The sequence below is a fragment of the Coenobita brevimanus genome, chromosome 101 (genome assembly GCF_032717465.1).
Source record: "Coenobita brevimanus isolate Jiangsu-jjx chromosome 101, ASM3271746v2, whole genome shotgun sequence".
Lineage (NCBI taxonomy): Eukaryota > Metazoa > Arthropoda > Malacostraca > Decapoda > Coenobitidae > Coenobita > Coenobita brevimanus.
Genome location: NC_137054.1, coordinates 59,011,934 through 59,026,212, shown reverse-complemented (window position 1 = coordinate 59,026,212; position 14,279 = coordinate 59,011,934). Strand labels below are relative to the sequence as shown.

Sequence of the window (14,279 nt, the reverse complement as noted above, 5' to 3'; positions counted from 1 at the left end):
CCAGATGGGAAATTGTCCAGGAACCAGGCCATAATGGCCATCACATGTAACTTGAACTTTTACAATTGAGGCCCCTAGTTCCATAAGGTACCAAGCATCGTTTGTTAAAAAAGGAGAAAAACGTAGTCAAAGTTTGGCGAACTTTGAACTGCCATAACTGCAACCAATAAAGATTTTTTGATACTTTTTTTTTTTTAAATTGTGGCCCAAAGCACTGTTGTTTTGAGAGGGAATTAGTACAACCAATAAGTTTTTTTTTTTTTTTTTAATACTGTACATTCATCAAGAAGAACATTGGAAAATCATTGTGGTTAATGTTTGCATAATAAGACACAGAAACAGTTCAGTAACTAGGTACTGTACTAGTGTTAATGAGCAGCTACAGTTCTGTATATTAGCATGAAGAATATTGAAAACTCATGTTGTTAATCTTGTTTGCATAATGACCCATAGGTTCAGTCCATTAACTAGGTACTGTAGTTCCTAGGTACTGTACTGTACTGGCAGAATAACACAGTGCGGTGCTTTATAATGTACAGGTACAGTACTGTGCTGTCAACATGAAGACTATTGGAAAAGTAATACTATAATGTTACCAATTACGTATCAGTCAGGCAGAGGGAGGATCATCTGGGTCTGCTTCATCTCCAGATGGTAAGTCAGAGTCGTATTCCCACAGGTCTGTTGCTCTACTCACATAACTTTGGCCTTTGTTGTGGTTTATTTTAGTCACATTTTTCTGCCAAGTCTTGGGTTTACGCAGCCTCTTACGTGCAGGACCACGCTCAGGAGTGGTAGGGTGATCACTTGAAGAGTTGCTGTCACTCATACTGCTGTAGTGATGCGGTAATTGGCAGAAAAACTAGAGAGGAACTGCACTCGTGGCACAAAACAACATGTAAACATGAAGCGACCTATATGAGAGCTGATTGGCGGTAAAGAAAATGTAATGTGGCTTGTGATTGGCTGAAAGTTGCCTAGGTGGTATCCAGTGCGTGCTGTGATTGGCTGATGCTCCTCTTGCAGCATTGGCACCTTCTGGCCCCAAGCTTGACTAAGCAGGAGCAAGGAAGCGCATAGGCTGAAAAGTTATTTCGACTTAACGCAAATTTCTACCATGTTGCAGGTTCCATTTCGTACCTCCTTTGATGCTTCTAGGTAGAGGAAGAGTTGCTCTATCAGATGGTTCAATAAAAACAGTTTCGTGGAGGGTGGCGCTTGGTACCTTATGGAAATAGGGGCCTCAATTGATGATCTCAGTACAGTACAATATTCAATAAATAACATGTGATATTCAATACTTTATTATAAGATAAGCTTTGTGTTAATGATTTTGTCCAACTGTAGGCTAATGTAAGTGTTCTCAGCACATTTAAGGTAGGCTTGGCTAGGCTATGATGTTCGGTTGGTTAGGTACAGTCTGTCCTCATCTAACATTGTTATCTGTTTCTGCACCCCTGCCATGTCAGAGAAATTTCATGTTACAGAGACTCTTGCAACCCCCTATTTCCTTTTCCATCCCTGCCCAAAGTCCACTTTTCCCCCTTGTGGTGCAAAATTTTTTCATACCTCCCAATTTTAGCCTCCTAGAAAGCATTAATAAGGTTCAAAAAATTATGCAAGAGTATTATTAAAGTTACAAGCCACATTTTATTTACCTTATGGGAGGATAGAAGCAGGCAGAGTGGGGAGGAAGGAGTGAGCAAGGAGTGTCCTGATTGGCTAGGTAGTTCAAAAGCAAGAATGCTGAAGCATGATTGGATGGGAGGTAGATGACGCTTGTTGGCAAGACAACGCTCCTATGATTTGTTTCATCACTGTCTGCCAAGTTCAAATAACTGTGTTAGCTTCATCAATGGCCGTGCTAGAAGTGATAGTCTATCTATCTATCTATCTATTGCCAGACGCCTCAATCCCGTAAGGGGTGGCCACAAACAAATCGCCTCCATGTCGCCCTGTCCCCCGCCATTTCAGTGCCCTGCTCCCAACTCACACACCCCTCTCTCATATACCTCTTCACTCCATCCCTCCATCTCATCCTTGGCCTCCCCTTCCCTCTCCCCCCCCTCCACCTCACTCACATACACTCTCCTCATCAGCCTCTCACCCTCCATACTCTCCACATGGTCAAACCACCTCAGTGTGTTCCTCCTAACACTTGATATCACATTCACATCCACACCACAATGCTCCTTTATATCCTCATTTGTCAGCCTGTCTCTCCATGTGACTCCACAGGCTCCTCTTAAATAACTAATTTCCACTGCTCTCACTCTTAACTTGTGTCCTTCCAACAATGTCCAAGCTTCACTTCCATACGTTAGAGTTGGTATCACAATACTGTCATGCAGTAACTTTTTCACTTCCATGCTCACTTCCCTGTTTCTTATCACTGCTTTCAAGGAACCAGCAACTTTTCTTCCTTGCTGTACCCTTTCAAGCACTTCACCCTCCAAACTTCCATCCTTACTCATCACACTACCCAAGTACTTAAACGTACTCACATTTTCCATTTCCTCACCATCCAACCTCACTGTACATTCACTGACTTCACCTCTCTCAGAGACCATCACTTTACCCTTCGCTACATTCACCTTTAGATTCTGTTCCTTACACACTCTCCCGAACTCATCCACCAAGCCTTGCAGCTCCCCTTCTTCTTCACTCAACAACACAGTATCATCTGCAAACAACAGTACAGGGAGTTTCCAAACACTACCCTCTCTCACCAGAGCCACTCAAATATCCACTGCCCTACCACCTTGTACCTCTTTTATTTCCAGAAAGCGATAGTGCTTCTGAGAAAATTGTACTTTGTGTTGGATCATTTTCGTGTTATAGAAAACCATGTCCAGATGAGGACAGACTGTACATGGGCATACCCTGAGATCCAACACATACGCCAACAGACACCCGGCTAGGAACAAACAAAAGAAATAGGAAGCATTTCCACAATCTGTATGGCCGTCAGTTTGCTAGTCTGAACACTCGACCCCTCCCTAGGTTTGAAACGAGTGCATCTGAACGTGGATGTGGTGGTGCCTAAGGCTCTTCCAGTCCTCCCCCCATCCCCTCTCTTCTTCCACCCCCCCCCCTGGTTCCTCCTCCATCCCCTGCCATACTCAGCACTGCCAGACATGTCTCCCTCCCCCAGCCCTGGTTGTCTCCCTTCCCATTCCTCCGCCCTCCCCCATCCCTGCTTGTCTCCTGTGTGTGTATTTACCTATTTGTATTTACCTATTTGTAGTATACAGGAATTGAGCAATGCTCGAGTTGTCCTGTCTCCATATCCACATTTATCTAGTCTACTTTTATACACATGAATGTTTTTCGCCTGCACCACCTCTTCGTCTAGTCGTTCCAAATATTTATGTATTTACCTAATATACCTAACTGTGATATACATGAAATGTGCTATGCTCGTGGGTTCCCGTCGCTGTTTCTCTGTAGGTCAAATTTAGTTTTAAACTCATTTAAGTTTTTAGATTGGACGATCTCTTTGTCCAGGCTATTCCACAGGTCTGTACTTCTATTAGGAAAGCTATATTTCTTGATATCCTTCAAGCAGCTTGACTTCTTCAATTTCATTCCATGTCCTCTTGTTGCTCTCTTATCCCATATAAACAGATCTTCTCGGTCAATTTTATCTACTATCATGGTCCTGAACACTGAAATCATGTCTCCCCTCTTTCTCCTTTCCTCTAAGGAAGACGGATCCTGCATTTCCAGCCTCTCTCTGTATGACAGATCTGCCAGACTGGGGACCATCTTAGTTGCTGTTCTTTGTATTCTCTCAATCTTGTTTATATCTTTCTTTTTGTGTGGAGACCACACTACCGCTGCATATTCTACCCTGGGGCAGATCATGGCCATTATCAAATTTTTCATCATCTCCTCATATTAGTTTAATCATACTAGCTTAATAGATTTGTAACACATGATTTTCCTTTTCTAAAACCAAACTGTCGTTCTGTTATCATACTGAATTTTTCCAGATGATTTACCCAAATTTTTCTTACTAGCTTTTCTAGCACCTTGCTAACAACACTGGTCTGGGATACTAGTTGGTAGCTGAGTGGATTTTGTTTGTTTCCTTTCTTGACAAGGGGAACAATGTTTGCTTTCTTCCAAATATCAGGTAGGTTACCTTGACTTAAGGATTCCTTGAATATTAAATATACTGGTCTGCTTAACTCTTCAGGACATTTATAGAGCACCCAACCTGAAATTTTGTCAGGACCATTTGCTTTTCAGGCCTGTAATTTTCAACAGAATTTTTTGGGGGCTAGGCCAAATGTACAGTATATACCTCTGTACTACAAACTTCAAATTAGCATTTTCAGTTTGATTCTACCTGAAAGCTGATGTTTAATGAGGGATGTATGTATAGTGATGGAGGTGGGTGTTTAGATTAAAGGCTTCACTTTCTGCCAGTCTGAACGCTGAACTGAAACTGTGACGAAGTTTAATAATTTGGCCATTTTACATTTTTGTTGCACTATGCTGCACCCTTACCAAGATTGTTCCTATACATCCGTGGCAGGATTCAGATTGTAATATAACACCCTGCCTTTATTTTTTTAGTAATGATAAAATAATCAATATCTAAGTACTGTACTATTATGATTTAGTTTATGAACAGTTTGGATCAAATTTAGAAATATTCAATCAAACACGAGTAGGCCTGTTTGAATTTTCAACAAAACTACTCAAAGTATTTCTTAATTTTTAAGTCCAGTTTTATAATTCCTCAATCTTAGCTGAAGATCTGAGAAACTGATATACTGTACAGAAAACACTGGAGGAACTATAGCCCCCCTAGCCCCCCCAGACATTATGGCCCTGCTTTTCCTTTGTCTAATTTACTCAACTCTTTCTGTACCCCTTGTTCAGATATTCATATATTTGGTAATATGTGTGGGCATGCATGTTCCTCATCATCTCTCTCAAAATTGCTTTCTTCTGTAACCCTGACCGGAAATTTTGTTAAGAACTTTGCAAATATCTTTTTCTTGGATATAGGTTATCCCCTCATCCATGATGGACTGTATTTTATATTTAACTTTGGTTTTGCTTCTGATGTGGATGTAAAACAGTTTTGGTTGACCACTACTTTTATTTATAATGTCTTTCTCAAACTGTCTTTGAGCTTCTCTCCTTATCCTTACATAATCATTTCTTGCCTGTTTATAGTTGTTGTATGCCCTCTCATTACTGTGTCTTCTGTACCTATTCCACGGCAAGTCTTTTTTTTCTTTTATTTTTTTACACTCCATGTTAAACCACTTCTTTACACTTTTTTCTGTTTCTTTGTGCTGAGGTATATCATTTTGGAATCCTGTTTCATAAAACTCACAGAATTTTCTATACGTAACATTTATATTTTGTCCTCTAAGCCCCTTTTTCCAATCTATTTCTATGAAGTACAGTAGGTTTGCACAGTGCGTGTCATCACAGTGCGCGATTCGCATTGTTCACAAGTGACCAAAAATCATGACCAAAAACCCTTGAATGCGCGAGTTTACCGCACAGAACACGAGGCAGAGGCAAGGAGTGGCTCAAAAAGGCCATTTTCTATTAGTGCGCGATCACCCCCTCAAGCACAGCCGCGCGTCACGATGTCGTCATGTTGATGCGCAGAAATTCCCGGGCATTCTACTGTTGAGGATGAAGAGGATGCAATGTCAGAAGTGTCAGGCATTGGACTCTTGAAGGGGTTTATGGCCGAAGTGAGTGACTTTGATGCTCCTGGGAAGGTGCTCCAAGAGGGAGCTCCTGTGGAGGGGAAGTGTTGGTGCGGTGGGAGGTGCGGTGCGGAGTGCAGCACTGTAAGTGTTGCCGCGCCTCGGAACCCCTGTTATTTAAGGTCATCAGGCCTGTTGTCTACCGTTGTTAAGGTGACTTCCCATATTTTTGTTACTGTAGCTATAGCTTTAGTACAATGTCTGAAAAATATGACCTTTATTATGTCTCTTCTCCCAACGTGTCAAGTGGGGCTGGTGGAGGATTAGTGCCCCTCTCTGTAAAACAATTAACTCTAAACCCTTGGCCACCCCGTTTGGGATACATGGCATCTGGCAATGAATGAATGATTATGTCTCTAAGGGCCAAAAAATGTCCAGGTATGAGGGGGTACTGCCCATATGTAATTATTCCCAAAAGATTATGTATTCCCAGTACGCGAATTCCCAGTGCGCGAGGTCGTGGACCGCCCAATCTCTCGCGCACTGTGCGAACCTACTGTACTTCTTTAGGACATGGTAGTTACCCTTTTCGTAGTTTAGGTTCTCTTTGTAACTTTCATTACTGCTAACTATATCATTTGCAATCCTGAAGTTGCAATTTAATACCGCATGGTTGCTTTTGCTGAATGAAGGGTGGTACAGTTGGGCAAGTAGAAAGTATGAGAAAAATATTAGAGTATATGGAGACATCTGGCAGTTCCCTGTATTAAGCCCACATATCTTTATGAATGATTCACTCAGAACCTAGAGACTGTGTCAGGTGGAATGTGATTGGCTGAACTTTTGAGTGGTGGTGAAGCAAATATTTTCATCATGTTATACATAAATGAAGGTTAACAACTAATAAGTGGTAGGAAACAATTTAAAGAGAATACCACTGTATTTAATGACCGAACATGAAGTACAATACAGTAATAAGCGTTAGCAATCTGTAAAATGTAACTGGCAACATAGCACAGAAGAGCGGCATGTCTTCTGGCAGTTTTGTTTATTCATGATCTTTGAAGCTGCTAAAACGAAGTCTAGTGAATCAGACTAATAGATGCTGATCTCTAATGAAGAGAAGCAGCAATGCTTTCTTGAACGAATCTAACATTGATATTATTTTTCATCAATTTTTAGGGTTATTATGCTTTGTGACACATGATATCTATTAAAATGCATGGGCAGTAAATTAATACTAAACTTTCTGTTGCTTTATTAGGGGAGAGCGGTGATGGTTCAGCACTTTTTAAAAAAATATTTCCAAAAATTCAGGTTCAAGCAGTGGAGTAATATGTGATTATTTTTAAATGTTGCCTCATCATTTGGGTCTTCAGCCTGATAATATTAAACCCTTAGCTCTTTTCAGTGTTGAGCCAAAGTTAACAAAACACAGGTTTCTAAATCATCCGAATCATCCCTACCAGTGGTGGTGGTTCGGACCAGAAGGGTGGGATTGTTCGGCCACATGTATTACTTGGCATATTCTTAAAAGTATGTGACACTGATTGGCTAAAATCCAAAATTTATCAATTCACAGACAATTTATTTTCCTAAAGTACAAAATTAAACTTCGAAATCCAAATGAACCTCTTCATACATGTTAAAAAAATAAAATTTTAAAATTGAAATAAGCTTCACCAGAATTATGGATCATTATATTAGCATCTTATTTTCTGCTTTAGAATGATACATAATTGGTCCATTTCTTTGTCCATCTGTCTGTCTGTCTGTCTGTCTGTCTCTCTCTCTCTCTGCATGTCTGTCTGTCTGTCTCTTTCTCTGTTTCTCTCTCTCTCCTCATCTCTCTCTAAGAGAGAGTTCTAACCAGGACTCCTGTCCATATGTGAGGGAGGTGAACGTTGGGATGAACTCTGCTAAGTTTGGAAGGAAACTTCACCTCATTACATGTGGATATGATGGAGAATTAGATACTGGCTAGAAGACTGTACATGAGTGAGGTGGAGGGAGAAAGTGGGATGGGGAGACTGAGGATGAGATGGAGGGATGGAGTGGAGACATGTATGAGAGATATATGTATCCATATTGCCCTTTCCTCTACCAAATGTCAGAGGTCAGGGTGATATAAGGCAATGTGTTTGTAGTGATCCCTTACACGAAATGTCTAGGAGCAGGTAGATAGGTGGACAAATAGATTTAGATATAGATAGACAGATAAATAAACAGATAGATAATCAGATATATAGTTATAAGAGTACTTTTGCAGATGAAAAAATAATTATAAAAAGCATTCCCTCAGGGCTCACTATCATTTAATTTCATTCACTACATTTCCATACTCATTCTGATGTCTCAAGGTGCCCCGTTGAGCAAGGAAGAGTGGACAAAAGTGCGTGACAGAGATAAATGGAGAGAAAATTGTGAATGAATAAGTGATGATGCAGCCCTGAGGGGATATTCTCCCGCATTTGGTCTGATCAGCTAGTCAGGTCAGGTGCGGGTAAGGGGATGGGTCTGTTATGATGTGGCAGGGGTAAACCAGTTCTGCTGTCGGGCTCTGCTGTGGATGTCACTGCTTGCATTGCGCAGTTGACCCTTGTGCGGTGTGATGCGGTGAGGATCTGTCCGTTCTCCCCTTTGGGGCTAAGATGCAAATGAATGTGTTTGAATGGATGAGTAAATGGAGAATGAGTCGTCCTGTCTCGGCTACCTCCCTTTCCTTGGGGGAAGCAGCCTAGGTATATAGATAGATAGATAGATAGATTCCAGATGACAGATGTAAAGAGCTGCAATATGATTTGGACAAACTGCATAGCTGAACTCACATTTGGATAATGGATTTTGATGCCAAAAAAAGAAAAAGAAAATGCCATACCTTAGAAATGAGAATAAGTGACAAAAGACGAAGCTGCAGTACAAAATGGTAAAAGAAAGCATTAATAGAGCAAAAGAAGAGACAAACCTGGGAGTGGCCATACAAGATGACCTATTATCAGAAAAGCACATTAAGAGGGTCATTGGAGGGGCATATAGACTGAAGTATAACACGAGAATGGCTTTTAGTTATTTGAATGAGGAGATGTTGAGGAAGATCACGGTATCTATTTGTCAAAGATCAGAATTTGCAGTGTTATGACCCCCACATTTAATGAATCATGTTGATAAAGTGGAAAAGGTACATAGGATGATTATGAGTATGGTACCATGCCTGAGAGACCTATTTTATGAGGAGAGGTGGAAGAAGCTGAAGCTTCCCATCTTAACCTCCTCAATCTAATGATGTAGCCTACTTTCTATTTTATGCTAAAAAGCGACAGAGAACTTGAGAAAGTGGCAAAAGAGGGCCTTTTAGAGAAAGGTGATGGAAAAATAAGAGGAAAAGAAATAAGCTGAGAGACAGTAGATGTTTGAATGATGTTGCTTTAATCCCAGTCTGTCTGGCTGAGCAAAACACTGACCATAGGCTGGCAATTGCTTCTGTGGGGCTGTCCTACAGGTATAGTCATCCCTTAACATCCATATTTTTTACATACACGGTTTTAAATATCCGCAGGTGGATATAACGTAAACGGTTTTAAATATCTGCAGGTGGATACAGTACCGGGGCCGGATTCACTGAAGCATTTTATCTCGTTGAACTATGCTGACACTGTTCACTGCAAATGTAACATTATCCCACGCACAGTTCATGGCTGTTTTAATGATGGCATTATCCAGTGAATCAAATATAACACTCTTCCTTTTGGCCACTTCATTTATTATTGCCATTAATTCATCAGGGGAAATGTTAGGTCGGGATCAACTGCCTAGCCCCGGGCTCCTACACTCCTCATGGGGCAATGTAGGATTGGATGATGGATGGATGGATGGATGAAATGTTAGGATGGGGTGGGAGTATTTCTTTTCTTCCATGTTCTCCTTTGCAATCTTGGCGGCGAAGGGCTTCGTTATGTTTACCAGCTGATACAAGGGGAAAGCTCCATGACTGGTTGGTCATACCAAAGCTTTGTGTGTAAAAGCCTCTGTCATTGGCTAATCGGAAATCAGCTGGTAACGGCTGAAACACCTGATGAACCTGATGAACCGCCTCCCATCGTTGAGAACAGATAAAGTGAAAAATTCAACTCTTTTTATGGCTTTTCTTGCCCTTATTACTGTATTGTTTGTAGAGACACCTTGGTCCCAATTAACGCGCATATATGGTGGATGTGCGAGTGAGCACTATTTGATATCGCACTAATTGATACACCTAACTTATGGGGAAAAATTCATTTGGTGGATGAGTGACTCCAACTTTAGGAGTTAAAATTTTAAACACTGACAATTACCCTACTACTAAATAATAGTATACGTACATATATGCACACGTGTACACAAACCCTCGATGAGCTGGACTAAACCAGTTTGCTGCCCTCCTCCCTCCCTCTCTCTCTCTCTTGTAAATAATACAAAAAAATACCCACCCAAATTGCACTGAAAACATACAAGAGTGGCTGAAAGCGTTATTTTATATTATATTTTGAATTACTGTGATAAAATACAAGTGATTTAGTGATATCGCACTAATTGATACACCTAACTTATGGGGAAAAATTCATTTGGTGCATGAGTGACTCCAACTTTAGGGGTTAAACTTTTAAACACTGACAATTATCCTAGTATTAAATAATGGTATACGTACATATATGCACACGTGTACACAAACCCTCGATGAGCTAGTCTAAACTGGTTTACTACCCTCCCATCCCCCCTCTCTCTCTCGTAAATAACACGAAGCAATACACACCCAAATCGCATTGATATCATACGAGTGGCTGAATGTGTTATTTTATATTGTGAATTACTGTGACACAATACAAGTGATTTAATGATACTTTTACGATAATCAGAGAAGTCATGATGCTAAGTGCATTAGCTACCAAACATTTTTGTGGCTGCAAACTGTGCAGCAATGCTATGAAATGACTCATGACATTATATCAATTAGCTTTATAAAAGTACAGTAAGTGGTATTAAAAGTCATTCATGAAGTTTGATAAAGTTTGTAATGATTTTCCTCACATCATTACTGTTTCGCTAAAGTCTAACGTAAACACTGGAATATCGTAACAAAATCATAGGAGACTGGCCAGAAGTGTTTTATTTTTATTATTATTGCAATTACTGTGATGAGGCAACGTGGCTGTAACCTTATTTTGTATGGAAAAAATCTTGTGGTTTGGTGGAAATTTCCACCTCCCTGGGCTATTTTCTGCGTCAGACAGTCAAACACACCTTGTATTCTCTCAAATCGTTGTCCGTGCTTGGAGTGCCTACAGACATGCAGTTTGTTGCAAACGATAGTAGAAAGATTGACATTTGCCTGAAAAAATTTTTAGCTCTCAAGATTAACGATGAGTGGGTTAAAACACGAGTTGAAAACACACAATTTTTTTCTATTTCTCCGCAATGAGCACAGTCAGTACGTTGTCATCACAGCTGTTGCAGCCAAAGGGTTAAGGGGGGGTCCAGGGTGTTTTTAAGGGGGGCAGCAGATATTCGCAGATTTTTAACATATGTGGAGATCTCTGTTACCTAACCCCCGTGGATGTTAAGGGAGCACTGTATATTATAGTATATACACCATGTAGGAATCCACTGTCCCTTGTGGTAGACACTGTCTCACCATGGTCCTTCCCATGATGAGGTGCAGGGAAATATGAGGAGGTTGGCTCCCAGATGGATGCTACACCTGTTTCACCCATGGTGCAAAGGCCCACCACATTCAGAGAATGAGGTGAGGTGATCAATGAACATCCATGTGTTAAAAAATTGAGTGGGTAAAAGTAGATACAAAGACAAGACAACACAAGCTTCACTCAAATCCTCTACACTACAAGTAAGTAAATACAGTACACTAACTAATAAATCAAAAAGTATGTGTAAATCTCTATACACGATGCCACCCATCATTTCATGAACACAAAAAAGGCAAAATTCCCAATCACAGGATACCAATCTGAACCAAATTTGAAATACCAGTTACTGAACCCCAACAAATGCGTATGCAAAATTTTTTACAAACTTTTCTCAAGACTTGTAGTTTGGTTACACGTATTCATACAAAATCAACATCAAAGTATGGCTGATAAATGTGAATATCTCACGCATCAAGAAAGCTGTGGAAACTGCACCACTACAGAATGTATATGTGTTGCAGGGACTGGTGAGGATAAAATGTCAAACAGATCTGTCAAAGCCTAGGAATAAGGAAGTCTAATGATAAAAAGATACAAGAGAATTTACAAAGTTGGCATGGTTTTGTAAAGGTAGTAAATAAAGAGAGGGTGTTGAAAAGGGTATACCTTAGTGGGTTTGAAGGTACAAAGAGGCATGGTAAACTGTGAAGAGGATAGACAGATATGGTACATGAGTAGACAAATTATGGAATGAAATTTATCGAAGCTGAGGAGCTGATGAGGGATCAAAATGGCTGGATGTAATACAGTATTTACGGATAAGCACATGACATGGTAACTAATGGAATGACTAAATTACAGGCATATATCATGCACATCAAGAGAAAAAAATACAAACACTGTATGAAGATTATTTTGCCCATGAGATGGAGTCAGGAATTCAAGGCTTCAATAATACAGCACATGAAAGACTGTGTTGCCAGTTTCACTGGCCATGCTCTGTGATAGTTTTCCTATTTTTGTGCTCTCTCCTTCGTTCCTGGATCTTATTTCACACCATCTGATGATACTATTACAGTACCTCCATACAGTATTTCTGCTCCAGTCACATTCTACTTCTCACTCAGCATCATTATATTTCTTTATAAATGGGATAATGTAAACATTCTTGAAGTTTACTAGTGACTAGGACTGTGGATTTTAATTTCCCAACTAAACATACCCTCACTATTGTCGTTATGGTCCTTTACGCACCTTTTTGTTCCGTTCAGTGACAGGGATGTTGCGTCCACCTGGCTTTAAATCTTTCTCCACTGCATGGCCACACACTTCCTCTGTCACACAGAAGGTCAAATCCAGCAGGTGTGTGATGTCATTGTCCTTTACCCATAGAAGACTCTGATGGAACTCTGAGTCCAGGCTCTCCACATCAGACAGTGATACAGGGCTGCAATAATAAGAAAAAAGAATTTAGTAATTTACTTATTGTTGTCATAGTTGTTGCTCAATCCTAGCCATGCCTGGCCCCTCAGACTAGACTCATCAACCACAGATGAATGGGGTCATCCTATAAGTCCCTTACACCACTGATGTGTCTGCAACTCAGAGTGGCATGTCTTATGCACTGCTCCATAATGTGGATTATGATGTGTGGGCCTATTCCACAAGTGGGATACATGCGTCTGTTATTCCACCCTAAGCTGGTAAATGAAGAGGGTCAGGTGATGTTTGCAGGTGGGTTTGTGGTACAGGTATAGTGTTCTGAATGAGGTGCTGCACTGCCATGCATGTATATTTTTGGTGCTGGTGTTGGACTGTCTGGAGTTGGAATGTTGCTGAAAAATGTCTGGCGATGTTTGTGACTGTTGTTTTATGTATCTATTTTTTTTTGTGTTTGTGTGAGTGTTCTTACCAAACTGTATCTTTACAGGAATGAGTCAAGCTCATACTGTTCCTTGTTTTGAACCATTTTTATCATAAATGTATTTAACCTGTGGATTGCGAGCCGCATCTCAGGCTGGGTAGCGTCGCGTTGCGAGCCACAGCTCAGGCTGTGTTGGCTGTGCATCACCGCTAACTACTCCACTCCTAAGCAAACTTATGCATGGCACTATGCAAAGACGGAGAGAGAGAGAGAGAGAGAGATTTTTTTCTTTTCTCCAGATGATGCCCTGCATGTTTATCTATGTTTATAATAAACACAATTTTTTTTTTTTAATTCACTGTTTCACTACTCCCCTACGTAACCTTATTCATGGCTCTACGCAAAAACGAAGAGAGAGAGAGAGAGAGAGAGAGAATTTTTTTTTTTTTCACCAGATGATGCCCTGGATGTTTATCTTCAAGTTTATAATAAACTATCTATCTATCTATCTATAGCCCGATGCCCTAATCCCGCAAAGGGTGGCCGCAGACAAAACGCCTCCAAGTCACTCTGTCACAAAAAGTGAAAAAAAAAAAAAATTTTCATCATTTTTTGCACACCACGGAGTGGGATAAAAAAAAAAGCAATTGTGCAATCCACAGGTTAAATTTATGGATTGTTTTGGCACACACTACCACATTTGGCTATATATTCCACTAATCAATTGCTCTATCTGGGAAACTGAATTTCCTTACATACTTGTCACCTCTCTTTTTGTGCAGTATTTTGCAGTGTCCTCAGCTGTTGTTCGCCCATAGGTTATGTACTCATTTACGTCTATTTTCCTTTTCCTGTGATGCATTTATATAGCATAATCATGTCTCCTCTTTTCCATCTCTCTTGTAATGTTGGTAAGTTTAACTTTTCTAGTCTTTCTTCATAGCTCAAATCCCTTAAGCTTGGTGCCTATCTTGTTGCAGCCCTTGTGCATTTTCAATCTTATCTATATATTTTTTGAGATGTGGATTCCAGACTACAGATGCACATTCC

General features: G+C 40.4%; 1 protein-coding gene across 1 annotated transcript in view; it reads right to left on the bottom strand.

Moving 5' to 3' along the window:
• Positions 1 to 12,601: 12,601 nt before the first annotated feature.
• Positions 12,602 to 14,279, bottom strand: part of LOC145415046 (uncharacterized) — a 1,008,740-nt gene continuing 1,007,062 nt past the window's right edge. The window contains exon 19 of the mRNA XM_080284461.1: positions 12,602 to 12,812. Within this exon, the coding sequence (XP_080140587.1) occupies positions 12,602 to 12,812 (211 nt within the window). The remainder of the gene's footprint in view (positions 12,813 to 14,279) is intronic.